The sequence below is a fragment of the Myotis yumanensis genome, unplaced genomic scaffold, assembly GCF_028538775.1.
Source record: "Myotis yumanensis isolate MYYU_CA2020_CCGP unplaced genomic scaffold, mMyoYum1.0.hap1 SCAF_19, whole genome shotgun sequence".
Taxonomy (NCBI): domain Eukaryota; kingdom Metazoa; phylum Chordata; class Mammalia; order Chiroptera; family Vespertilionidae; genus Myotis; species Myotis yumanensis.
Genome location: NW_027223770.1, coordinates 25,557,408 through 25,582,735, shown reverse-complemented (window position 1 = coordinate 25,582,735; position 25,328 = coordinate 25,557,408). Strand labels below are relative to the sequence as shown.

Sequence of the window (25,328 nt, the reverse complement as noted above, 5' to 3'; positions counted from 1 at the left end):
CAGAGCTTGCAGGAAGCTGCTGACAGTAACGTCTGTCCTCCGGCTCTGATGGGCCACAGCTAAGCTCCGTGTGGCAGCCTGCGAGCTTAGGAATTCCCTAGTTGTCGGGGCCAGTGCTGCCTGTCAGACCGGTCACCCCTTGGGCAGGGCGATGGATGAGGCCAGGCCTCCAGCCTACTCCTCGATGGCTGTTTGAAGACTGTCTTCAGGGTGACATTCCCAAGGACACACAAGTGCTTTCCAGGGGCCAGGCCAGTGCGACTCCTCCCTAACCCGTCCCCCTGACCCCGTGACACGGATAAGAAGCCCACAGCTCGCAGTAATGTAAAACCATTTAATTCTAAATCAAATCACTTTCACAACAGTGAAAATTAGCAACTGGTCAAGGTGTGCCGCTGTACATGGTATCATTTTCTGTCTGTGGTTGGGAGCTGGTCCTGATCCGCAAAGGCGGCAGGAATAGGAGTAGAGACTAAGAACATAGAAAACACACACAAAAGAAGGGAAAACTGCCTTGGTGGGGGTTGGGGTGGGGGTGGGGGTGGGGTGAGCCTGCAGAGGGGTCGTGGGAGGGGGGCTCCCTATCAGGGCTGGGCCAGCAGTCCCAAATCGGCTCTCCTGCCCCAGCCCCTGGCAGAGCATGAGTGGGGACCTATAAGATGAAAAATCAAAGGGCTGGTAGCCAGCCTGGCTTTGTTAACAGGCTCCTGGGATACCTTTGCTGGTAGAGCTCATCTGGGCTCACTTCCTTTAAGAGTCCAAGTGATTATACCTTTGTTGGTAGAGCTTTCCTGACTCGCTCCATTTCATTAAAGAGTCCAAGTGATGCATCTTCCTACCCACATCGCTTCTTTAACCTTTCTTCTGGAAACCCATTTTCTGTTGGGCCCAATAGATTGACGTGCTCTCCCCCACCACTAGGTGGAGGCACTGCACTGAGGGATCCCACCGGCCTTCTCCAGCTGAGATACTCCAGGGGCACCTTCCACTATTGGGGATTTCTAGGTGATAAAAAGAGCACGGTTGAGCGGGTGCCCCCAAGGTATTTAAAATCCATGAGGCACACTGTAAAGCTGGTGGCTTATTCTTATCAAATGGATTCAGCAAATGAACCACTTATTCAATACTTATATTTTGTCTTTTAACACTGAACTCTGGCATTGACAGGTTATAAGGAGAAAGGGATGGGGGCTATGGAGAGGGAAAGAGGGCTTCCCATCTTGGATAAGGTCCTGGTTTCCATATGCTATGCAGAGCCATATCTGGGAAAGAAAAACAAACCATTAGGTTGGGCTTTCTACCCTTTGTTGGCTATTGCTGGAGGTAAGCCAGGAGCACTGTGGCCCAGTGATGAGACAGAGGCCCCCAGGAAGGCCATCTCCTCCCAGCGTTGGGGTCTCTGGAATAGACTGGATTTCTAGGAAGAGGCCTGACAGACTATTCCACCAAGTGAACCGTCTTCTTGCCTGGACCACACTCCCTCCATCAGATTCGGACAAAGAAGCTTGTGAAGTTGAAACACAAATCAAGGGCTTGAGCAGCATGATTCCCACAGAAAGGCCACCCCATGTGTCACCGTGTGAGGCCCCCAGGCCCCCTGCCCGACTGGAACAAAGCACCGGGTTGCCTGCTCTGGAGGAACAGGCTTCCCGGGATTTAGCACATGTTCAAGGAGGTGTCCACAATCCGTATCAAATCAGAGGCTTCCCCCTTTGCCGCCTCTTCATTAAGGACAATTTGGCGGATGGTCTTCAACATACAGCGGGGCTGACTTGACAAACCCCCGTTTCCTTTGGGCAGGTCTGCGAGGAGATGCACGCGGAGCTTCTGCGGCCTTGGGGACAGGGCTGCTGTGCGGCTGTTCCTGCGTCGGAGCTCTGAACCCCTCTGCAGCCCCAACTGCAGGTCTTTCCTCATGCACAGCAGCAGTGGAGGCTGTGCCCTCTGGCAGAGAGGAACACGTGTGTGGTTTTGGGGGGAAAGGTGATGAGAAATCTGTGAGTGGAGACACGTCTCCCAGGATGATCTATGCCAAAAAACAAGGTCATTCAAGCTGCTCTCGGGCCAAAGACGCTGAGGATGGCCAGAGCCAATAGAAGATCTTTGGGTCTCTGGTGAGTTCATGATGCGCCTCCAGCTTCAGCTGCTGCAATTAGGATCTTTATAGGACAGCAGTTTCTGGCACCTCTGCTGAGGAGGGAGAGGAAGGAGGGAATAGGGCAAAGCAGCACTGAGATCTGGCAGGGGAACCTCTCTGTATGAGGACCCCCACTGACCTCAGAGGCCACTTACCAAGGGTATTTAATGAGATGAGAGGAAGTTTCCACAATCAACATTTGGTTCATCCCTTTGTTCTTATAACATTAAACGCAGGTGAAGTTGCACCGATAGTTTCTCTTCTGCCTCTTCCCGGTGCAGAGTCAGGAGCTACTGAGCTGGCTGGAATAGGATTTCATGTTGTAACCCAGGAGAGACAACGCAGTGCCAAGGCCTGAGGGTTTATGGCAGTGGCCACACTCCAGGGTTCTCGACAACAGTCTTGAGTCCTAAAGCTGATGGAGAAGCAAGATTCCTTGATGTGTTATGGACCCCACTGATTCCAGGGCTCGGGATTATCCAGGAAGCCAAACATCAAGAGTGGGGGTGGTGTGGCACCAGTCCAGAGGCCCTGCCATGGATGTAGGCCAGGAGCCCAGCATTAGGCAATTAGGAGCCAGAACATGATCACCAGGGCCACAAACAGGAAGAGGCGTGACAGGAACTGCTCATCCACGTACTGGGGCGTTCCGGGGACAGCTGGAGACAGGAGGGAGAAGAGAGGTGTTAGCGTGCTGCAGCTGTGCACACGCCCACTTGGGACCGAAGTCGAGAAGCATCAACCTTCATCTCTTTACAGAATCCTGCACACTAAAAAGATTTCCAAACCCCAAATAACATCAGGCAAAACAAAACTGGAATTATGGAAATATGTGGAATAATATAACAACGAGGACAAGATCTCCAATGGATCCTCAGAGGGTTTGGCCTATAGGTGCAAGTAAGTGGGGAAACTCTTAGAGGGAATAATCAAAGGAAAGCTACGTTTGTTAAGCACCTTCTGTGAGAACAGTGTTTGCACGCACATTATTGCTTGGTGAGTACTATTCCCATTTTCTGTAGGAAGAAATCAAAGTTGGTGGTGAACACACAATACAATATGCAGATGATGTATTATAGAACTGGAGAGCTGAAACATATATAATTTCATTAACCAATGTCACCCCAATAAATTCAATTAAAAAAAGAAACCGAAGCACCGCCTCCGAGTCATGGAGTCTCTAGATTCTGGCGCTGCTGAACCCGGAGGGTCTCAGAGAGCCCGGCGTGGAGTGCCTTCCTTTTCCAGAGGAGAGCGCTAGGGCCCAGACAGGCAAAATGACCGGTTTCCCTCGCCGCCCGGCAAACTAGGGGAAGAAGTGGGCTGAGGACTTGGGCTTTGAGAAAGCTGCTATGTATAGCTCCCCTGTCCTGACTCTTAGAGAAAGAGAGTTAAGAGCACCTCCACCCCAATGAGCAAGCGCTAACATGATAGGAGAAAACTGTCTGCTTGTGGCGGGAGGATCCAGAGATCCAGAGGGCAGCCTGGTTTCCTGGGGAACGCGAGGTGAACCTTGGACCAGGTTAGAAGGAAGCGAGCTACTAGGCAGGTTCCTGCTGCCTTCACGGGGCCCTACCCTTTGGGGCCTCCTTCCTCATGACCTCTTGGTGCTGTACTCTTCTCCAATGAGGTGCTCTGATGGATTCATGCAGGCAGGCAGTGAACAAAGACTCAGTGATTGCCTGCTAGGCACCAGGGTGAGGCCAGGGGACACCTGGGATGGCCCGGGAGTGGGTTACTGTCCCTAGAGCATAAGCTCCTGGCCAGGAAGTACGTGCTGGTCCCTACTGCGCCCAGCACACATAAGGCTCCTAGGACTGAAGCAGAGCTCAGCTGACCTTGGCGGTTCTGCAGGTTCCATGGTAAGGATCCTGGCCTGGGTGTCATATTGTGACAGAGTACAGAGCACCCACCTCGTCACCCTGCTCTATACAGACTGCAGCGGGCATTCTCAAGCTGACTGGAGGCAGAAAAGCAGCAGCAGGTGGCAGACATAGGCATAGTTCCCAAAGGGTTGGGGTTTGGGACCAGCCCCATGTGTGTCCGGGGGGAAACTGGACAGAGATGCCAGAGAACAGAGAGGCCCTGACTCCTTGGGGTCACACACTGCCCTTTCCAGCCCCCAAAGGTCCAAGTGAGGATGGGATAGATGTGCAGAACTAGGCTTTTCTTCAGCTGGGTATGGTTTATACCTTTTCATTTTATGGCACGGAGTACATCTTGGGAAACATTACTAAGTATTTTCTGATTTGTAAAATAGAGCTAATTGCACATCTGTCCCAAGGGTTCTCATGGGGATCCTGAATTTGTAACAGAAAGCACTCTGAACATGCCTGATACTTGCTAAGTATGTATTATCGTTAGCACAACTACCAGTAACCTGGAAAGAGTTTAGCACATTTTGAAGGCTGATTATAGTAACAATTATCTATCACCTACATACTGCTGGATTCCAGAGAGCCTTCAAGCAGGATTCCCAAGGGAACAGGGTCTTACCTGGAGGAGGCCGCCCATCATTTATGTTAAATGCTGTGGCAAATATCCCAAAGGGAAACGCCCCAATTCCAAAAGACATCTGGAAGCCACCATCTCCAAATCCAAATCCTTGAAATCCCTGTGCAGAAGAAATGCAATTCAGAAGTGAACAAGCAGGTCTCTCTCGCACCTGTTAAACGCGTCACCTTACATGTGGCATCCACCTCTCCTCCCTACCCTCTGCCGCCTGTTTCCAAGGGGGGAACATCTTTTCCTCCCATCTAGATCCCGAGGCAGAGGAATCTGGTGGCCCATCTAGCCTACGAGGAATCCCAGCGAAGGAAATCTGAATGCCAGAAAGATCGGGCTCTACCCAAAGTAAAACTCTCTGCTGAAGCAAGGCAGGTTCTCAGAGCTCCCGGTTCTTTCCCAGAGCGCCACGCTAGCCAGTCAAAGTTTCTACATGTTTTGTAACAGCAAAGTGGGAGATAACCCTTATGCCCAATAATAAGGGAACGTCAGTATAAGCTACACATGCATATAATAACCATTCAACAAGTGTTTGTTGCTGTTACTATTGAGGGTAATCTGGAGAAGAGACCCTCAATTTCAAGATCCCTGACTCAATAATCACACTCCTGGGAATCCTAAGGAAATGCCATAATTTAAATAGGAGGGCGGGGCGGGGGGGGGGGGGGGGAGGAGGGAAATGTGCCAAGTTGGTCACTATAGCATTATTTATAACAGCAAAACCTAGAAGAACCTAATAGGTCCTTCAATGTGAAAACCTAAATTATAATGCATCAGTATTCAACAAAATAAATAGAATAAAGAGGACAGGAAAGAGCATCACGGAATATATTGCCAAAATTAAAATTTAAGCAACAGACTGGTGACGACTACATAAAACACACACAAAAACACACACACACACACACACACACACACACAGCATACAGATAAAAAAAGATGTGGAAATGCCCTAGCCGGTTTGGCTCAGTGGATAGAGTGTCGGCCTGTGGACTGAACGGTCCCGGGTTCGATTTCGGTCAGGGCACATGCCCGGGTTGCAGGTTCGATCCCCAATAGGAGCGCGCAGGAGGCAGCGGATCAATGGTTCTCTCTCATCATTGATGTTTCTATCTCTCTCTCCGTCTCCCTTCCTCTCTAAAATCAATAAAAATATATATATATTTTAAAAGATGTGGAAATAAAAATATATTTGTGCGATTCTGGAAGTATGAATAAATATTTTGCTAATGCCTGATTTAAGTGCACAAAATTTTTGAGCCAGTAATTCTACTTCTAAGAATTTATCCCAGTAAAATAATCATGAACCTACTCAAAAATCTATCTCTAAGTTCATCAGAATATTTTTAGGTTAGAAAAAAAAAAAAGGAAACAGCTAAATGTCCAAAAATGAATTAAATGAATTACGTGAAATCCATACACTGGAGCATTAAACAGCTACATAAAATATTACTGTCATGTAAAATCTCAAGATATAGCAATGAAAATCTACCCCTCTCTGAGACTGTGAATTCCGTAAGGGCAAGATCTTTGCTATGTTCACTGATACATCACCAATGCCTAGAATGATGCCCAGCACACAGAAGGCACTTAGTATAAAATGAATGAAATTTTAAAAGAGGGTTATAAAACAGGAGCGAAATAGTAAATATATATATATGTATATACACACAAATCTATAAATAAAACACATAGAAATAAAAAGCTCTATAAAATGTGTGTGTGTGTGTGTGTGTGTGTATATATATATATATATATATATATACACACACACATATAATTATAGAAAAATAAAAAAGAAAATAGACCAAAATGTTTCCAGTGGTTATCTCTGGATGGTGGGATTATAAGCAATTTTTTCTCCCTTATCCTTTCATATTCTACAAAATTTCCTTTACTTTTTATCAAGGAGGAAAAAGAATAGGGCCAACAGAGAAACTTCTGAAGCCATGCACTTATTTCTAGAAGCTTCCCCTAGCATTGTCCTCACCCCTCTGTTTTCTGGCTCTGGCCTCTGGCCTTGAGGACGGGGCGGGGTCTTCTCTCTGAAACAGAAACGGTGTAGACAGGTTTATTACATAATGCTTTGAGCTGCTCCCAAGTGAAGTGGGAGTTCTTCACCAGGGCCCCGCCTGCTTCCTGCCCAGCACACGTACCTGTGCCAAAATAAACCAAACACTAAATAACTCTTTGTTCTACCTGCAACTGTTCTCTACCTATGGAGAACCAAGGAGAAAATCAGCTTGTTATAAGATGCTCATCAGACTGCACTGAGCCGGCCCCTCTCACAGACAGCACGACCCAGAATGCCAGCCAGACACCTCTCCCTGGACCAGTGTGATATAGCGGTCATGAAATAAAATTAAAAAATCCCAAATCGCCAAAACCGGTTTGGCTCAGTGGATGGAGCGTCGGCCTGCGGACTGGAGGGTCCCAGGTTCGATTCCGGTCAAGGGCATGTGCCTTGGTTGCGGGCACATCCCCGGTGGGAGATGTGCAGGAGGCAGCTCATCGATGTTTCTCTCTCATGGATGTTTCTAACTCTCTATCTCTCTCCCTTCCTCTCTGTAAAAAAATCAATAAAATATATTTAAAAAAAAAAAAAATCCCAAATCCAAACTGAAACAGAGAGTGGCCTGTCGGCAGAGAGGGCTGAGACTCATGATCTCTCTGAGCCGCCCGTTAACTCCAGCCTCACCTCCCACTCCTCTTGGGCACGTCCTCTGCTCTGTCTTGCCTCTGGGCCCCAGCCTCTTCCATCACGCGTCCCACAAATACCGGACTGAGGACTTGCTACCCATCAAGCACAAGGTAGGTTGTTACCAACACTAAGGCTGAAGACAGACCCTACTGTTGAGGTGTTCATGGTTTAAAGGGGGCTACCACCAATCACAATACAGTGTGGGAGGGACTTCTTTATATAGGTATGAATCAAATGGGGTGGGAGCATGGGTGAGAGCAGCTACTGTGGGGAATAAGTGCCATTTCAAGGAGGAAGTAGCTTTAGGGCTGCTCATTCCAGATGGGCAGAAGTTTAAGGAGGAGGAGGGGTGGAACGGGGCAGGCAGAAGAGGCAAAGGGACAACAAATACAAAGGCTCATGAACGTGAAAGGGTAGACCCTTTAAGAGAAGTCCAATGTGTCTGGCCAATGGGTGTGCTGGGGAGTTTGGGTGTGTGTGTGTGTGTGTGTGTGTGTGTGTACGCGCCACATCACAAAGGGCTCTCAGTACTTGTGTCTGGAGAATGCCAGACCCACCCACACCTTCATTTCCAGAAATTTCAACTCCACAAGCCTCCCAGACCCCCGTCCCTTCCTCCCCCCATATTTTATATGGCACTGCTACAGCAAGCCACCTCCTTGCAGACTCCTGTTGGGACCTTGCTTCCCAGGCTGCTCCTTCACAGCACTTTGCACACTTGCAACTGTGATGTCTTGTGCACCGAGTACATCGCCTGCCCCTGGCAGACGCGCAGTGGATATCGGTACTATAGCTCAGCAAGTGGCAACCTGGCTCCCTTCCCCTCCTGGCTAACTTCCATCTGGACTCCAACTGCCTCAGAACTGAGGGTCTGCGAACACTAAGTAAAGCAAGGGATGAGTCGGTGCTAAATGGAAGTGAATTCATGTCCAAAGGGGAAGATTGGGTGTGAGAGGTGCTCCAAGGCCTCACCTGGGGTCCTGCTGCCCAGTGCTGCCCCGGCCGTAGAGGGGGATGACCTTGTCTCGGCTGATCCCAGCTTTGCAAACTGGACACACCTGTCTGTTAGGTCTGGTCTCCAACCACTGCAAGCAGGAGAGAAAAATGCGTTCTATAAATGTGAATCTAGGACTTCAGAGCCAAGGAAAAGGCAGTGTTTAATGGTTTTATATCTTATTTCCTTTATCTTACTGTCAAAGCCGCAAAACTTATGTATACTGTGCTCTTTATAAATTTACAGCAGACACGTTTCACCAGGTTCCACTGGGACCAGAATGCACAACCTGAACTTAGCAGGTAAGTTTCCCCTACCTTCTCCCATCCAGATGCTGAGGCTCTAACTTCTGGAACTTCGGTTCTCCCGCCACGTTCCTAAGCCCCCTCCTAGTGTGGGGGTCCACTGACAACCACCGTGGAGGCAGCCAGCTTGCAGTGCTTACTCATAGGCTGTTGTGAATGCCAGGCCTGAGTCTTGGTGAATACTTACTACCTGGTTTTCATAATAATCTAAAGCTGGGAAAACAGATGTTCTTCCTGTCACAACAGCTCTCTGTTGAGACCAAAATGTTTTCCCCTTCCTAACATTTTCAAGACGTTTAAGAGTAGGGGGAAGGTTGATATGATAGGAGACACTTTCTAGAGGCACAATCTCAAAAATAAAAAATTAACATATTATCAAATCCAACCCAGTTTCCAGTTGAGGTACTGAGACCCCGAGAGGCAGTGGCCTGCGAAGGCCACAAAAGCCACTGGCAGCCGTCAGGACCATCCCGGGTACCACACTGATCCGTCTCCTCACGTGCCTGTCAGCGGGCAGGTGGATAATGGGGGTTGAGGGAAAGCAAGCCAATGAGCCCACAAGCAGGGGAGATTGCAGTTTCTGACAGCAGTCTCCTGAGACCAGGAGTGTCTTGTGCAACCACAGGTGATGAAAGACAAAGTAAAATGAAATGCACCTTACCTGATGTAAACACGGCCAACTGTCAGAGTCCCCAGGGCAACCAGCCATCAAGGAGAAAAGAGAGAGGGGAAAGGAAAATAAAATGTTCTCATTAGCAGAAACATCGGGGCAGGGGCAGAAAAATGGGCAAACTGGGTAGAAGTGTGGAGCACTGCCAGCCCACTGAGCAGGGGACTCACTGGAGCCAGAAATTAGAAGAGCCTGGGCTACAAACACGGAAAAATGAAGCCATGGAGTCAAGACGCCCACCTCCACCCCTGGGATCCTACTACTTGTGAAGACGCCCACAGTCAGACCATCCCAGGCCCAACTTCTCTACAAGTAAAACTCTGAGGGGTTTCGGCCTCTAAAAGAATCCAATAAAAGCTAAGGAAGCCAGGCCTGAGCAGTGTGGCTCAGTGGGTTGGAGCATCATCCCATATACCAAACGACTGCGGGTTTGATTCCTGGTTAGGGCGCACACCCAGGTTGCAAGTTCAAAACCTGGTCAGGGCATACAGGAGGCAACCGATCCGCTTCTCTCTCACATTGATGTTTCTCTCTCTCTCTCTCTTTTCCTTCCCCTCTCTCTAAAATTAATTAAAATATATATCTTTGGGTGAGGATTTAAAAAAAGCTAGGTCCCTCTGTGTAGAAAAATTCATAGGAACATTCTCATGCTCTCATTCACACATGTACACACGTAATATTTTGGACTCAATTTTAGTGGATTCATAGCTTCCTCAGACTCAAAAGGAACGTGTGGATCTAGATCCAGTTTAACATTTTCAGGCTGTCCTCAGCCTTGAGAGCTTGGCCGGCAGTAAGTAGCTTCAAGTTCAGGTCTACTGTTAAAAACATCTTTAAGGAACGAGAAGGGTGGGGCTACCTTCAGCTTAGTGAGCTACACTCCATAGGCTGTTGCCCAATCTCTCATTTTCCAAATGAGGAAACCAGGCTCAGAAATATTAAATGACTTGCCTATAGAACCAGGGCTAAAAAATAAGTTCCTGACTTCCAGTTTACTGTCCTCTATCACCCAGCCCTGGGCGCAAGAAGAAAAAAAAAAAAAAAGACATTTACAGAATTGAAGGAAAAGTCCCTCTAATTCCAGATTTTTAACTTTTATTTCTCTCTTGATTCATTCATTCAAGTAACAAATGTCAATTGCACACCTACTACGTGTCAGGACAGTGGAAAATATGGATATGATTTCTGCTTCTCAAATACCACGTTTCTTTACCTGAGTAAAATTTAGACTCAGAGGATAATTCCTTTCCCAATTCCTGTACCACAGTTTAGCCTCACATTCCAGATACACCATCTCCCTGGACATAACGGAGACCTGACATCTGTCTTCAACATTAATCTTGCATTGTCACTCCAAACTGGGCCTGAGACACCCTAAATCATGGCAGATCTCCACTGGCAACTTCCCACAAAGGCTGTGGGGGAGGTGGAGGTAACCTCCTCAGGGGAAAATGAAAGAGTGTAACAATGATGATGATTACTCCCATTTATAAAGCAACTACTGTGTGCCAGCCTGTGGCTGAATAGCTTTGCATTTGTTCATATCACTAGATGGTCACACTAACCTTTGAGGAAGTGCAATTATTTCCACTTTACAGATAAGGAAACCGAGGGACAGAGAGGGCAGCAGATCTGTCCAGAGACAAACCACTCCAATGAGAAGCACCTGTTTCATTTTAGAGTCTGTGCTCTTTCCAATGATACCCTGGCTTAATTCTTAAGATCTAAACATTTACCCAGATTCTCAGAGCCAAGAGGGGCTTCTGTAACCATCGAGGCTGGAACGGACACCGACTCTGCCACTTCATTTTGATAAGCTACGTAAAATATGGTAGCAATTATTAGGATCCCAGCTAACACACAATATTTACTCTGTGCTATGTGCTCTTCTAAGCCTTTGACGTGTTTCACATCATTTAACGCTCACAACCCTATAAAATGAGGCAGCGTGTAAGTACCTTGCCCAAGGTCATCCCATAGGAAAGTGGAAGAGTCGGGATTCACAGCCAGGCAGCCTGGCTCCACAGTCCTTGCTCAACACCATTGCACTATCCTGCCTCCTGGCTAACAAGCAAGTAGCAAGCAGTAAGTGCTCACTAAATGGGGAGCTGTTACTTCAGAGATGGGGATACGGAGCCCAGGGTGGGGACTGGATTGGCCCCCGAGCTGGGATGAGAACCCAGGTTGCCTGTCTTTGGACCTGAGTATGGCAGGACCCGAAGTGTGTGGGAACCTTCCCCAGCTCTGTGCAGGGCTATGAGCTTTCCCAAACCAGCAGTGTGTGCTCTGGGAGGGGGCACTGACCAGAAGAGGTGGCCGCATAGGCTGATGACGGCATCCTTGGCTGTGTCCAGGCAGATGTTGCACTCGAAGGTGCTGTCCTGCCCTCCGCTTTCGCCAGCACCATTGCTGCTGCCGCTGGGTCCCCCCGCACTGGAGTTCTCAGGGGACGCAGAGGCTGAGGGCCCCTTGCTTGCCATCCTTGGCTTGGCTGTCAGCAAACTCTTGAGAGAAGACGCTCCCAGGAAAGTCCTGAAAGGCAGAGAGCCCTGGATTGCCATTTCTGCAGCTCACCCCCTCCCCTCCATGCCAACCCCCCACCATCTTCTCTCAGTTCCAGATGTTCAGATTAGGACTGAACCCCCAAGTAGACTTCCCAGGAGCTGCAGAGGATGATAGTCGTGGGGCACTACCCAGACAGCAAGGACTCAGAAACTTTCAATGAACACGGCCCAGAATTTACCACACAAACCGCACAATACAGAGCAGCTTCCGATGACTCCATAGGCACTGGACCTCCCTGTCCCTACATTCTCCCAGGATAACGCCCGGCTGATAAAGACATGCTCAGTCAAACTGAACATTCGCAGGCTGTCCCCTAACTTTGGAGAGCCTCTATATTGGCAGGGGAGTCTGCTCAGGCCAGGAGGATTGTGACTGGCATATGCCAGAATATGAAGAAAACCCTGTAACTGTGAGAAGTGAGGAAGCGAGGAAGGACCAGGAAGGTCATGTGGTCCAATGCCTTCCACACTGCCATCTCTGCAGTCCGCCTTCTGCCAGGTTAGAATATCACCTACCTCATTTTATCTAAATCTACCAACTCAATACCTTTAAAGCGGAGGCTTATGACACTGCGGAAAATGGAAAACCAGTACTGTTTACCATAGGGATAAATAAATATAAATATAATGAAAGGAAACCTTTTCTCCTCATACCACCGAAAACCATTTGGCACACTCCTACCATGCTTTGGGCAAACCTGGTCCAATCTTTTTAGGAAACTGTGGCTTGAGAATTCTCAGCAAACTGATTAGTGTGGAGCTGAGGCTGGGACTCATGACACCCCGTTTGTACTCAAACCACAGCCCACGCTGGCCACCAAATGCTGGGAGAAAGCCACCACGTTCATCACCTCTTCCAAATCAAAGACTCTGCCAGGAATTGAACAAGAAGGACGATAAGGCCAACACCAAAGGATCCTCAGACATTCTGGGTGCAGATGGTGAAGAACCTCATCGGCCACCCTCACCAGCTCAGAAATTCCAAGGAGGAAAGGCCAGCTGGCCAGCACAGTCGGAGAACCGGAGGTTGGATGCTGGTTCCAGGGGATGGGTGGTTTGGGGAACCTCCCTTCTCCTCTCTGGGCCACAGTTTTCTCATCTGTAAATGGAGGCACCCTTTCCAGCCCCGAAACTGTGCTGCGAAGGGTCCTCTTACCCACTCTCTGCAAGCAGACAGCCCGCCCCAATCCGAGACTCACCACTGGAGCACCAGAGGGCCACCCCGATTTCAGCTCCCAAAGTATGAGAAGGCAAGGACCGAGAAGCCAGTCCTCTCAGACCCAGCAGCCTTCCGCACACCACCACCCAGGACTCTGGACTCACGGGTATCCCTCCCCACGACAAGCAGCTCAGTGACTTGAGCTCGGAGAGGAACCGGCTCACCGCCACTTTTTCACTCAGTTTCATCATTTTACGTGAGGTCCCAGAAGGGCAGCTCGCTGGCTGCCGGCAGCACCAGTGCTTTGCTGGCCGTGGCTCCAAGACCTTCCCCACGATCGGTGCTTCCCCCTCCTCACACAGAATGAAGCCTGCTTGTGGGGGCCACATCATGGCCTTTCTTTGTCATTCTAGCTCAACCACCCAACACATGTTTCTTTAAAAAAAACAAAAACACAAAACAACCACACACACAAACACACAAACTTTTAAAATGAGAGATTTTTTTGCCCTAGCTGGTTTGGCTCAGTGGATAGAGCCTCGGCCTGTGGACTGAAGGGTCCCGGGTTCGATTCCAGTTAAGGGCACATGCCCGGTTTGTAGGCTCAACCCCCAGCAGGGGGGCATGCAGGAGGCAGCCAATCTATAATTCTCTCTCATCATTGATGTTTCTATCTCTCTCTTCCTCTCCCTTCCTTTCTGAAATCAACAAAAATATATTTTAAAAATAAATAACATGAAGGATTTTGTGTGTACATATGCAGAAAGATAACCATAAAGTCAGGTTCATGGACCAATCTTAAATGACAGTCTTCTTAAATGATGCAATAAGAAGTACACAGCTCCAACAATGACGCATTCTTGTCTTCAAAAAGGCAACAGAGTTTAATCGAATCTTTAAATGAATTACCCATTTACAGAAAATGTGGGGCATCGATGCATGTGTTAAACAAATCCAGGAGGAGGCAATCAGCAAATCCAGAATGCGGAACTTTTTACAGGGCAAAGAGCCCAAGTTCTCCAGAAAACAAATCGCACGGGAGGGGTGTGGGGGTATATAGAGACTGACACTTGAGACATGCCACCCAGCAGCAGTGTGAGGGGCTCACGGGAACCAAACCAAACAAACCCCTGTAAAAAGGCATTTGTGAGATGACTGACAAAAATTAGACTTAACCTGGATATGAGTTGATATTAGGAATTGTTAAATTTTGTTTAGCATGATAATTTTGTTTAGTATTGTGTAATGTTTCTGAAAAATTCTCATCTCTGGAAACATACTTAAGTATTAATGAAGAAATGATAAGATGTTTGAGATTTGCTTTAATCCAGGGGGAAAAGTGAAAGTGGAGAGAAAAGATTACATAAGAACAGGAAAATTGATGGTTGTTGGAGCTTGATGATGAATGGGGATTCACTTTTTAAATTTATTTTATTTTTTAAAAATATTTTTGTCTTTATTTCAAAATATATACAAATTGAAGTCCTGGCTGGGTGGCTCAGTTGGCTGGAGCACTATCCCATAAACCAAAAGGTTGCAAGTTCAATTCCTGGTCAGGGCACATACCTAGGTTGTGGGTGTGATTCCCCGGTCAGGATGTGTACGGGAGGCAACTGATCAATGCTTCTCTCACACACTAATATTTCTCTCTTTCTCTCTCTCAAAACAATAAACATATCCTCCAGTGAGGATAAACAAATAAAAGGAAATTGTAAAATATGTGTATAATATTACACTTGCTACAAGAAGAAGGAATATAAATATTAGTAAATGTCTTTATTTTTCTCTTCAATCCCTCCACACACACACCCCACAGCTGGCAGCCTGCTCTCTCTGAGTCTGTCTCTATTTTGGTTGTTAGTTCAGTTTGTTCATTAGATTCCAATATGAGTGAAATAACAGTGAATGTCTTTAAAAATGTGGACAACATAACAAACTGTGAACAGGGATTATCTCCTACCCGTGGGGGTTTAGAGGTAGTGACTTACACTTTATAAGTCCTCCCCATTTATAAAACTGACATTTTTACATGTATTGATTGTGAAAGCAGACAAAGAGTACATGTTTTTAAATTTTTCCCAATATTCCAATTTTCCCCAATCTGTAAAGCTCTGACTTCAAGTCCTGGCTCCACCACTGACTAGCCATGTGGCTCAGGGTCAATACCTTGATGGCGTCAATTGTTTTTCTCACCTGAAAAGTGAGGTGTCATGCCTCCTACGAGACTGCTAAGGTGGCCCTAGATAGCACAGTGACTTGAAAAGCCCACGAAGGCGGGAGGACTGTTGCTGCTAGGGAGATGCACATACACGCCACTTACTCTGGTCCAGTGCCCTCTCCATTCCCTGGGCCCAACAAAGCTCTGCATGGTGTGGGCTCGTACACATACGGAGACAATCGGGGTTAAGGCAGATATCAGGTGGGAATGGTCAGAGGACAGTAACAGGTCAGCCCAGAGACTGCAGGGAGGCCAGGCACTGGGACAGGCCTGTACGTCCCAACTCTAGGCAGCTCGCATCACTCTCATTCGAATTCTCAGTAGACTGATCACGTGGACTAGGTTCTAGAGTCTCATCCTGGGAGGCACTCAGATATTTGCTGAGTGGGTACAGGCATGCATGACTAGTCTTGGTCAACTCCCAGGCCAGCTGCTCACCCATCCCTAGAGCTTCCTCTCCTCACCTCCTCCCCACCCTAAAGCACAGGAACCTCGCCTTAAAGCCTTCCCTGGGGACTGTCCATGGAGCACCTGTGAAACCGCAAAATGTGGCCACGGCCTCTGGGGCCCAGCAGGACTAGGACAGTGGCTCACAGAATGGAGGGCCCTGGTTGGTGCAGGAACCGGACAGAATAAAAGGGAAGCAGGCCTCGAGCACGCCTGAGCTGCCATCCCACTCAAATTCCTTCCTGGTCCCTGTAGAGCCTAAGGCCTTGGACCTGACTACACTGCAACCTTGTTGTGCTGGTTCTGTGCCCTGGTCCCAACCATGACTATTCTTCACTCCTGATTTGAATCCACTTTCTAGTTTTAAAAACACATTCACACCTATTACCATTTCTGACCTCCACTCCATTTTACAGAGGACATCAGCCGCGAGGTTAGAGGATTTGCCCAAGGCCAGGCCATCAAACAGTGCTAAATTCAGACTTTCCAACATGATATCAGCACCCTTTTCACTCTTACATGTTCCCCCTTTAATAGCTTTACAAAATTAAATACCTGCTTTTTGTTTGCTCTCGAATTCATTGTGCAATGCAAATCACTCATCCACTTATGTATTCTACCAACAGAACTCTAGTACCAACTACATTCAAGGCCAGAGGTCGAGCGGGGTGGGGATGGGGGTGAGAGGGGGTCACAAAGAAGAACAAGGCCAAGTTGAAGCTCTGAAAGCCAGAACAGGAGTAAAGGAAGATACAGGGATAATTACAAGAATCCTTACCAGGGGGCTCCATTAAACTTGCCTCTTTTTCCTAAATAAGGCATCTTCACAGAGCTCTGGTTCCTAGATCCCCGCGGGGGGTTTAACTAGAATCTGGACTGGATAGGGCCCAATAACCTGTGTCCCCCATCTTCTACGCCAGATGTTCCCTTGATGAAGAGTTTTAGAAATCCAGCTCTCAAACAGGGGATAAAACGAGCAAAAGCAAAAGCAATCCAGCACAGCCCCGAGTATGGGAGGTCCTGTCCTTCAGAATACATGACCCCTAACTACAGACCTTGGGGACCATGAAGAGGTCAGATAAACTTGGGAGGTGAGGGACAAGTCTGCTGAGACCTCACACCACCCAGCACCTACCTAGTCCGTCCAGGGCAGAGCTGAACAACAAGTTCACACCTCGCTTTGAAAAACATTCCTAACTTTGAGATGGCCAGGGTGGCACATGTGGTACAGGATGAAGGCAGATCTGCAGGGCCTCATGATCCCTCAGGAATGCGGAGCCTGGAAGCTAACACGGACCAGCAGACTGATGCAGCATCCTCACTCCTATTACCTTCCCGGAGCTGGCCTGGCCCACTTCACAGGAACTGGGAGAGGGAGAGAAGGGAAGCGATGCCCATCCCTGCAGGAACCACTGGGGAACTCAACCTGGTGAAGCCATCTTCAGGCTCTAAGTGTACTGCAGACATTTACCATCTGCCTTCTGTCTCTTTAAGAATTCCTGGGTCAGGGTGTACAGAGGCATCGAGAAATGATAATCCCAGTTAGGAAGCTTACAAATTTGGGTGATAAACAACTGGCAAGATCTGAGAGGGGATCTAGCAGAGGTTTCGTCCTATTGGGCATGCGCTTGTTCGTACATGCCAAGAACCGTGGTGCGCCTGAGCCTGCCTGCGCTGGTCACTAGGCGGCTGCTGGCCCCCGTGGAACAGAGACGGGACCTGCATTCCGAGAATGTCTGCATCACACTCACAGGGGGCTGCGGTGGGAAGAGATCTCAGTAAGCCGATCGGAACTTGGAAGACACAGAAATGAGGCTCAAAATGTTAGAGTCTAAATGGAGTTTAGGTCAAAGCTAGCTCCGAGAGGCCTGGCCCGCAAATTTAGGACCACGGGCATGAATGGCCTTTCGGGCCCAGCAGGTCAGAGCAGGCTCAAGGCCAGCACCTTTTCCTTGGCGCTACACGGGTCCTTTCCTCTGTACTATCTCATCTCCCTGTCTGTTCAACCAACCCCTCTCCTACCTTCCAAGATTTACTAAAGACCCGCTTGGCCGGGCATTCAGGATACAGAGATAAAGGATTCAGTCTAAAGGAGGACATGGGGGGAACATGGACATGTAAACCAACAAAGCAGCCCCGTGTGCTGGCCACTGACAGGTGTGTACAGAGTATGGGAAGGCCCGGCCTGCTGGGGAGGATGCAGACACAGCACACAAAACAAGTGGATAATTCACTGTGTCACGTTCAGTGTGGCTGGAGCCCAGGGCACATATGGAGGTGGTAGGACAGCAAGGGCCAGGACTTAGGCAGGAAGAAAGGCCTTGTGCGGCACAACGTTCACATTTGAGTGGGGGCTTGGGGTCAGCTGTGCCTTCTTTTTCACATTTTCTTCCACTATCTCTGAACCAAAAGTGTTTTTTGTTTGTCTGTTTTCTTTTAAGCTTCAATGCTTTCTCTTAAAGCCTATCAGGTTTGATGAGAAAGGGTGAAGTAGGATTTGAACTGCCCTGGCAAAAGCATTTAAGGGTCATCTAAAGAGGCTGTCTTTTGCCATCTCTTATATCACTGTCTTATAATATTACTTTTTACTTGGAACTTTTGTCCCTGAAAACCAGCATGCCACAGGCCACAGAAGAATTTGATGGCTTTGCTTTCAGATCTCAGCTCTGCCACTCTGTGACTCAGACAGTATCCTCCCCCTGAGCCTAAGTTTAATTCACATCCCCCTTCACAGGAAGGTCTCTCCCGGGGTACACTGGAGTGTAGTGTTTTAGTATATTCCCCACAGAGCTATGCAATCAGCAGGTACTTGGTTAATCTGCTGAGTGGATGATTCACAACTTCCCTTTTTGACTGAGTGTCGTCCCTTGAAGGCATAGTAGGTGAGACATCAGAATTGTGAATGAGGAAATCCAGAATGGAACATACTTAGTTTGAGCGAGGCAAAGTCAGATTTCCCCCCGGAGGTGTTACAGTCAGGAGGCACCTGTACCTGTTATGTTTATTACACTATGAATAGCATAAACTAACACTGCTCAGTGCATTACAGGAATTGTTTCATTTCATCTCTATAGCCTGTCTTTGAGGTAAACATCACCACGCTGTCGTCAGCATCCCCTGGCTCGGAGTAGTTAGGTCACTGGCCCATGGAAACAGAGCCAGTCAGAGGCAAAGCTTCCCAACTCCCAAGCCAGGGTGCTTAACAGACAGTGCCTGAGTGATGTGTTCATGTGTCTCTCTTCAAACCTGGACCCACCTTCCAGCTGCTTTACTCAACACAGGGCCACACACCTCACGAGCACCTCATAAATGTGTGTGGGTTGATGGATCTGATGCCCAGAAGTACTTAGAACCGTACAACTCAATGTGAATCAATTTAGCCAACTAAGTTGTGGAAAATCAGTATCCTAAAAGAACCAGGCACTCTTCAGTGATGTTTTTTCAGAACTGGAAACGTTACATCACTACTTTAGAAAAAAAAATTCTTGCCCTGACTGGTTTGGCTCAGTGGATAGGGTGTCAGCCTGTGAACTGAAGGGTCCCAGGTTCGGTTCCGGTCAAGGGCACGTACCTTGGTTGCGGGCATATCCCCAGTGGGGGGTGTGCAGGAGACAGCTGATCAATGTTTCTCTCTCATTGATGTTTCTAACTCTCTATCCCTCTCCCTTCCTCTCTGTAAAAAAAAAAAATCAATAAAATACATTAAAAAAAAAAAAATTCTTAAAGTATCGCCCCAAACTCTTAAACAAAGGAAAAGATCAGGGAAACCTGGCAACCAGAAAAAGGTTTGCGTTTTCCCAAACTGGTACCTACCTCTATTAGAAATAACATTAACACAGAGTATTAATTATTCACTAAATGCACTTACTCTAGTTAGATATCTCCTAGAGCCACAAACACAATGCCTGACAAAGTAAATGTTTGACATTTGTATGCAAATGAATGATGATTTGCCAATTTCAATTCAAACCAATATAACTGGTAAAATATTGTGTCAAAGAAAAGATCTTCGGACTGAAGAGATCCTGGTTAAGGGCTGTGAATCTCTAGTATCATACACTGAAAGGAACAATCTGGAACTAGAGGACCTAGTCTGAGATTCAGCTCTGCTACTGGCTAAGCCAGGATCGTCACCTGCAAATGGGGTAACTGTGTCTGCCCTTGTTATGAGAAAAGTTTCAAAACGAGAGGTTTGCTTTTGTTTCCATTGTCAGTAAATCCTTTTAAATTCAGATTCTGTAAAATCTCTTTAATTCAGATTTTATCTGAGATTGAGCTAAAGACCTCGAACATACTCTGACAGTAAAGTATAAAAAGAAAATGAATAAGGTCAACAAGATTTAGCCAAGTAAGGAGAAAACTTCCTAAGAGTTGAATAATATCAGCATATCCTTGACAAAACAATGACCTCACTTCTCTTTCAACAGGAGACCCTAAGGACCATCAGGGGAGCATATACCATAAGACAGTCCAATTATGGTCAAAAATAATAAAACCAAAATGACACCATTTTGAATAATCTTTAATATTGAATTTTATAAATCAAAATCAGGCTGTGTCCAGAGCCACCTGATATTAATTGTTACTGCAGTCTGGAAAATATTTAAAGAATGCCAATGATGAAAATAAATCAGACAAGCTTCCCTGCCCTCAAGAATTCTAGTCAGAACTTAACTGCTATTTTTAAAAAAGCACCTCACACTGAGAAATGGCTCTGCAGGGATGTTAAGAAAAAACAAGTAATTTTCCTGGGCTTTTGCCCAGGATCCACTCCCATAGTCAGAGAGCTGTCCATCCTTAAAACCTCCCGCCATGCCTACAGCACCAGATGCTCTTGACAAACAACTGGGAGTGTGAATACTGAAGAGTCAGAGACTACACAGGAGTCAACGTGGTGACTGGTTCCAGGGTGGAATGGCCAGATAGTCCCCTAGGCCAGTGGTCGGCAAACTCATTAGTCAACAGAGCCAAATATCAACAGTACAACGATTGAAATTTCTTTTGAGAGCCAAATTTTTTCAACTTAAACTATATAGGTAGGTACATTGTTATTCACTTAATTAGGGTACTCCTAAGGCTTAGGAAGAACCACACTCAAGGGGCCAAAGAGCGGGCTGTGTAATGTGGGCCAGCCGCAGTTTGCCGACCACGGCCCTAGGCCATTCCCAAAGAAACAGGCATGGCTGCTGCTTCTGATCTCCTGACTTGAGGCCTGGCTCGCGGCCCAGCGTGGTGGCACAGGGAGGCATTCCGGTTCCAAAATGTGCAAGCTCTCCAAAAGAAGAAGGGCCAATAAGGTGTCCTCCCGGGTTTTAATGGGGACTTCATTAGTCATTGGCCATTAGCAAATGAACTCAATCTTCAGCCCCTCTCCCTTTCCTGGAGGCGGTAGGCTAGGTGGGACTGAAAGTTCCAACCCACTAATCACACGGTTGGCTCCATGGGCAATCAGCTCACAGGAGCCTTCCAAAAGTCACCTCATTAACATAACAAGAGACACTCCATCCACCCCACCCACCCCGCTCGGGAAATCCTAAGGGTTTGGGGGAGTTGTGAGCCAGAAATTGTGGTGAAGACAAACTGTCTTATATATCACAGTATCAAAGCTACTATTAAAACAAAACAAGACAAAACAAAAAATGACAAGTGTTGGTAAGGAGGTGGAGAAATTGGTGCCCTTGTGCACTTTTGGTGGAAATGTAAAATGGTACTGCTGCCGTGAAAAACAGTCTGGTGGTTCCTCAAAAAGTTAAATATTGAATTATCATATGATCCAGCAAATCTGCTTTTGGACATATATCCAAAAAGAATTGAAAGTGGGGCCTCAAAGAGATACTTATGCACCCATGTTAATATCTGCATTATTCACAAGAGGTAAAATGTGGAAGAACCCAAATGTCCATCAATGAAAGAATGGGTAAGCAAAATGTGGTATAAACATTTATTTAAAAAGTAATAATAACATAAAAATAAATAAAAATGCAAAAAACCATTCCCAGCTCCCAGGCCATACAAAAATAGACAGTGGGAGCCAAATTTGGACCATAGTCCATAGACTGCAAGCTCCTGCTCTAGGTCAGAATTTGCCAATGTCTACTCCAATTAAAAAAAACAAAACTGCTTCACATCAATTAAGTTTGGCAACACTAGATTAAACAAGGTTAAGCACATTTCTTTTTTAAAATATATATATATGTTTTTTATTGATTTCAGAGAGGAAGGGAGAAGGAGAGAGAAATAGAAACATCAATGATGAGAGCGAATCACTGATCAGTTGCCTCCTGCACACCTCAGACTGCAGATCAAGCCCACAACCTGGGCATGTGCCCTGACCAGGAATCGAACTGTGATCTCCTGATTCATAGGTCGATGCCCAACCGCTGAGCTATGCCGGCTGAGCAAGGCACATTTCTTTATTGCACCGGACCCTGTTCGGTAATTCATTCAACAACCATTTTTAAGGAGCCCTTATCAGCTGAGCCATTGGATGGTTCCCAGGAAAAGATTACATAAGATGCATTACATCCAGGCTCACTGGCCTCAGTTGCAGTGCCTTTAATGTGGTACTATAGAATGAGAAACCACCAAAAGGGATGTGCTATGAAACTTTTCCCAAACTTATTATAACCATAAAACACTTTTTTCAGAGACATCTCTTCAGACTAGTGGCTTGAAAAAACACACTATGTAAATGCCAATTTGACACTTTCTAAAAAAAAGAAATTTTCAGATTGAGAAGTTTTAAAAACACCACCACCAAGTTAAAATCATTTTACCCAGCATCTGAAAAATATCTGAATAAGCATTTCACTTTTTTTTTTTTTAACCCTAGGAAACACACACAAGGCAGGAAGATAAATACAGGGAGTCTTGGCTGAAACCCAACCTTTTGGGGGTGGGAAGCATGTCAGCAGAATTGGGTCATAATATGGAATCTTTGTTCCATAGGACAATGTAAGCATTCTATCAGCTTTTGACAAAGCAACCTGCTTGGGGTTTTAGAAATCCCAAAATAAGGCGCTCTGATGTTTGACTAGAAAACTAAAGCTACGCTAGAACTATCTGCAGATTACCCATATGTGAAGATGAACTGGCAAGTCAAGTCCATAAAAGGACTGCTTTAAATGTTACATGGAATGTTAGCTAACAGACTGCAAAAATCCTCTTGGTAGATAACACCATCTATACAACACAGTGCTGGAGAGAGGCTTACAGAGGGATTTATGTCCCAGGAAGAAACACTGGCCTGAACAACCCCAAGGGACCCTTCTGTCTGAGACGCCTCAATTCTGTGACTCGAAGAGTTTCCTGGCTTCTGATCAAATACAAATTCTTTTAGAGGCATTTCCAAGGTGTTCTGAGAAAAGAAGCTACAAACCCATGGGGTGCGGACCCTGCTCGGTAATTCATTCAACAACCATTTTTAAGGAGCCCTTATCAGCTGAGCCATTGGATGGTTCCCAGGAAAAGATTACATAAGATGCATTACATCCAGGCTCACTGGCCTCAGTTGCCCAAGATGTAGGCTGGAAGCGTCCAGAAGAGGGCAGAGAAAAAGTCAGCCAGCACCAGAAAGATTCAAAATAATTACTCAAATTCAGACACTTTAGAGTTGGGAGGAGCTACAGTGGTTAGAGCTCAATGGATAGAGCATCGGCCTGTGGGCTGAAGGGTCCCAGGTTGGGTTCCCGTCAAGGGCACATGCCTGAGTTTCGGGCTTGAGGCAGCCGGTCAATGATTCTCTCTCATCATTGATGTTTCTAGCTCTCTCTCCCTCTCTGAAATCAATAAAAATATTTTTAAAAAATAATAAAGTAAATAAAGTTGGAAAGGGCTGCCATTTGACACCTGTATCCCTCCTTCAACAGGGAGTTCACCACCTTTGGAGGCAATTCCATTCCTGGTCACCTTTGACCAGCATTGAGTTCCTCTATTACCTGGAAATCTTGGCTTCCTGTAGAATCCACCTGTTGGTCCTAGTTCAGCCCCTTTCCAATCCGAAGATGATGTGGAAACCCTCTTTACCGCAACAACTTTGTCAGTTATTAAAAGACAGTTCCCTTCCATTGCTCTCTTTTCTGGGATAAACATCCCAATTCCTTCAAAGAGCCCGGACAGGCTAGGCTCTCACTGCCTCAGAGCAAACCCAGTACCCACAGCACTTAAGGTGAGTGAGCTTCAGACATCAGTGGGCATAGGACCCCCAGGTTCCCACCCAGGTTGCAAATACGAGGTCCTATTTTGAGTCCCCCTGGCGAAAGCCTGCACGCCCAGGGCATTTCAACGAAGATGGTGTGAGACCGGCATTGCATTCGGAGAAACACTGCCCAGGTTGGCAGATGAGGAAACGGAGGCCCGGCACAGGGAAGGGATTTGGCCCGGAGCACACAAGTGGCTGGAGGCGGCCAAGTCTCGAACCCGGGTCCCTCACTCCCAAGCCCAACTCTGTTCACCCAGCTTCCCGGCCTCGGCTTCTGCACTCGGGGCAAACTCATGAAAAAGTACTAGGAACAGCCCCGAGGGGGAGGTGGAGTGGGGGGGCAGAAGGAGTTGGAGTGAGTCCTTGCCAGAAACGGGGAGCTCGTGGGGAGCCTTTTGCCTTTCGGGGCCTCAGTTTCCCCAAGTTGTAATCACGGGCCGGAAGACCACAACGCCAGTCCGACCTCTCCTCTGAAGCCAAGGGCCCCGGGCAGAACCCGGCGTGATGTCTCCGTGACCCTGGACTCAGGTGTCGCAGCCGGCGGGCCCCGCGAAGGAGAAACCCGGTCCCCCGCCTCTCAACCTCGACCGCCCCTACCGGCCCCCTGCTCCCCACCAGCCCCTCCGGTACATACCGGCCGCCGCTCAGCTAAAGCCGCCGAGGCCGACCCAGCCTCTCCGTGCGCCGACCGCTCCGCCCAGTCAATCTCTACGATGAGACCTCGGAACCCTCCTACGCGGACTCCGGTCACCTGACCTGGAGCCGCCCCTTTCCGAGGTACTTCCGGCCACAACCGGAAGGGGTTGGTCCCCGGCGCTGTGGTCCGGGCCCAGAGCCGGGCTCTAAGGTTCCGCCTGCGGGCAGGAAATGGAGGAACAACCTATAGGGGCTCTCAAAAACTTTACAAAGAGCTTCGGTCTGGGCAGGGGAAGCACGGCGTAGGCTTGGAACAACTTGTAGCACCAGAACGTAAGGATGATGGGAATCCGAAAGGCGGGAATATGTCAGAAGACACAGGAGCTAACTTGAAGGAGATCCCATTGGCCAAATCCGAGCAATTTGAGCATCAAAATAGGTAATGCTAGCAATAGAGTTTAATGGAGCAAAATGGAAACCCATGAGTCTTTACTGATATAAATAAAGAAGTGGAGCCCTAGCGAGGGCCGATGCCCTAACCACTGAAAACACCGGCCAGGGCTGTTCTCTAGAATTATTGATACCCATCTTCATTGTTTCATTAACTCAACCAACATTTATTCAGTGCCTGCAGTTGTCTCAGGGATTGTATTAATGGTTGGTTCTGAGTAGGGGGTGAAGGTAGTAGATGAAATAAACTCCTAGATGAAATTCCTCATCTGCCAGCCCTCTTCGCAGGCTCCTATGGACAAGGGAGTAACACAAGGTGTTTCCAGTCATACAAACATGGAT

The 25,328-nt window shown here is 47.4% G+C and overlaps 1 protein-coding gene across 1 annotated transcript; it reads right to left on the bottom strand.

Moving 5' to 3' along the window:
* Positions 1-320: 320 nt before the first annotated feature.
* Positions 321-24,627, bottom strand: RNF185 (ring finger protein 185). The gene is made up of 7 exons (XM_070399471.1): positions 24,535-24,627; positions 11,617-11,844; positions 9,304-9,322; positions 8,316-8,428; positions 6,633-6,687; positions 4,634-4,751; positions 321-2,796 (listed from the first exon to the last, which is right to left on the bottom strand). The coding sequence occupies exons 2-7, from the start codon at positions 11,790-11,792 to the stop codon at positions 2,699-2,701; spliced, it is 579 nt and encodes a 192-aa protein (XP_070255572.1). The 5' UTR covers positions 11,793-11,844; positions 24,535-24,627; the 3' UTR covers positions 321-2,698.
* Positions 24,628-25,328: the final 701 nt, after the last annotated feature.

Excerpts from the sequence above, each read along its gene's own strand:
- RNF185 (XM_070399471.1), bottom strand. The coding sequence starts at position 11,792 with ATGGCAAGCAAGGGGCCCTCAGCCTCTGCGTCCCCTGAGAACTCCAGT. Across the intron at positions 6,688-8,315 it reads ACTGGGCAGCAGGACCCCAG|AGAGAAGACCCCGCCCCGTC; the intron begins GTGAGGCCTTGG and ends TTTCTGTTTCAG. Across the intron at positions 4,752-6,632 it reads CAGAGCCAGAAAACAGAGGG|GGATTTCAAGGATTTGGATT; the intron begins GTGAGGACAATG and ends TCTTCTGCACAG.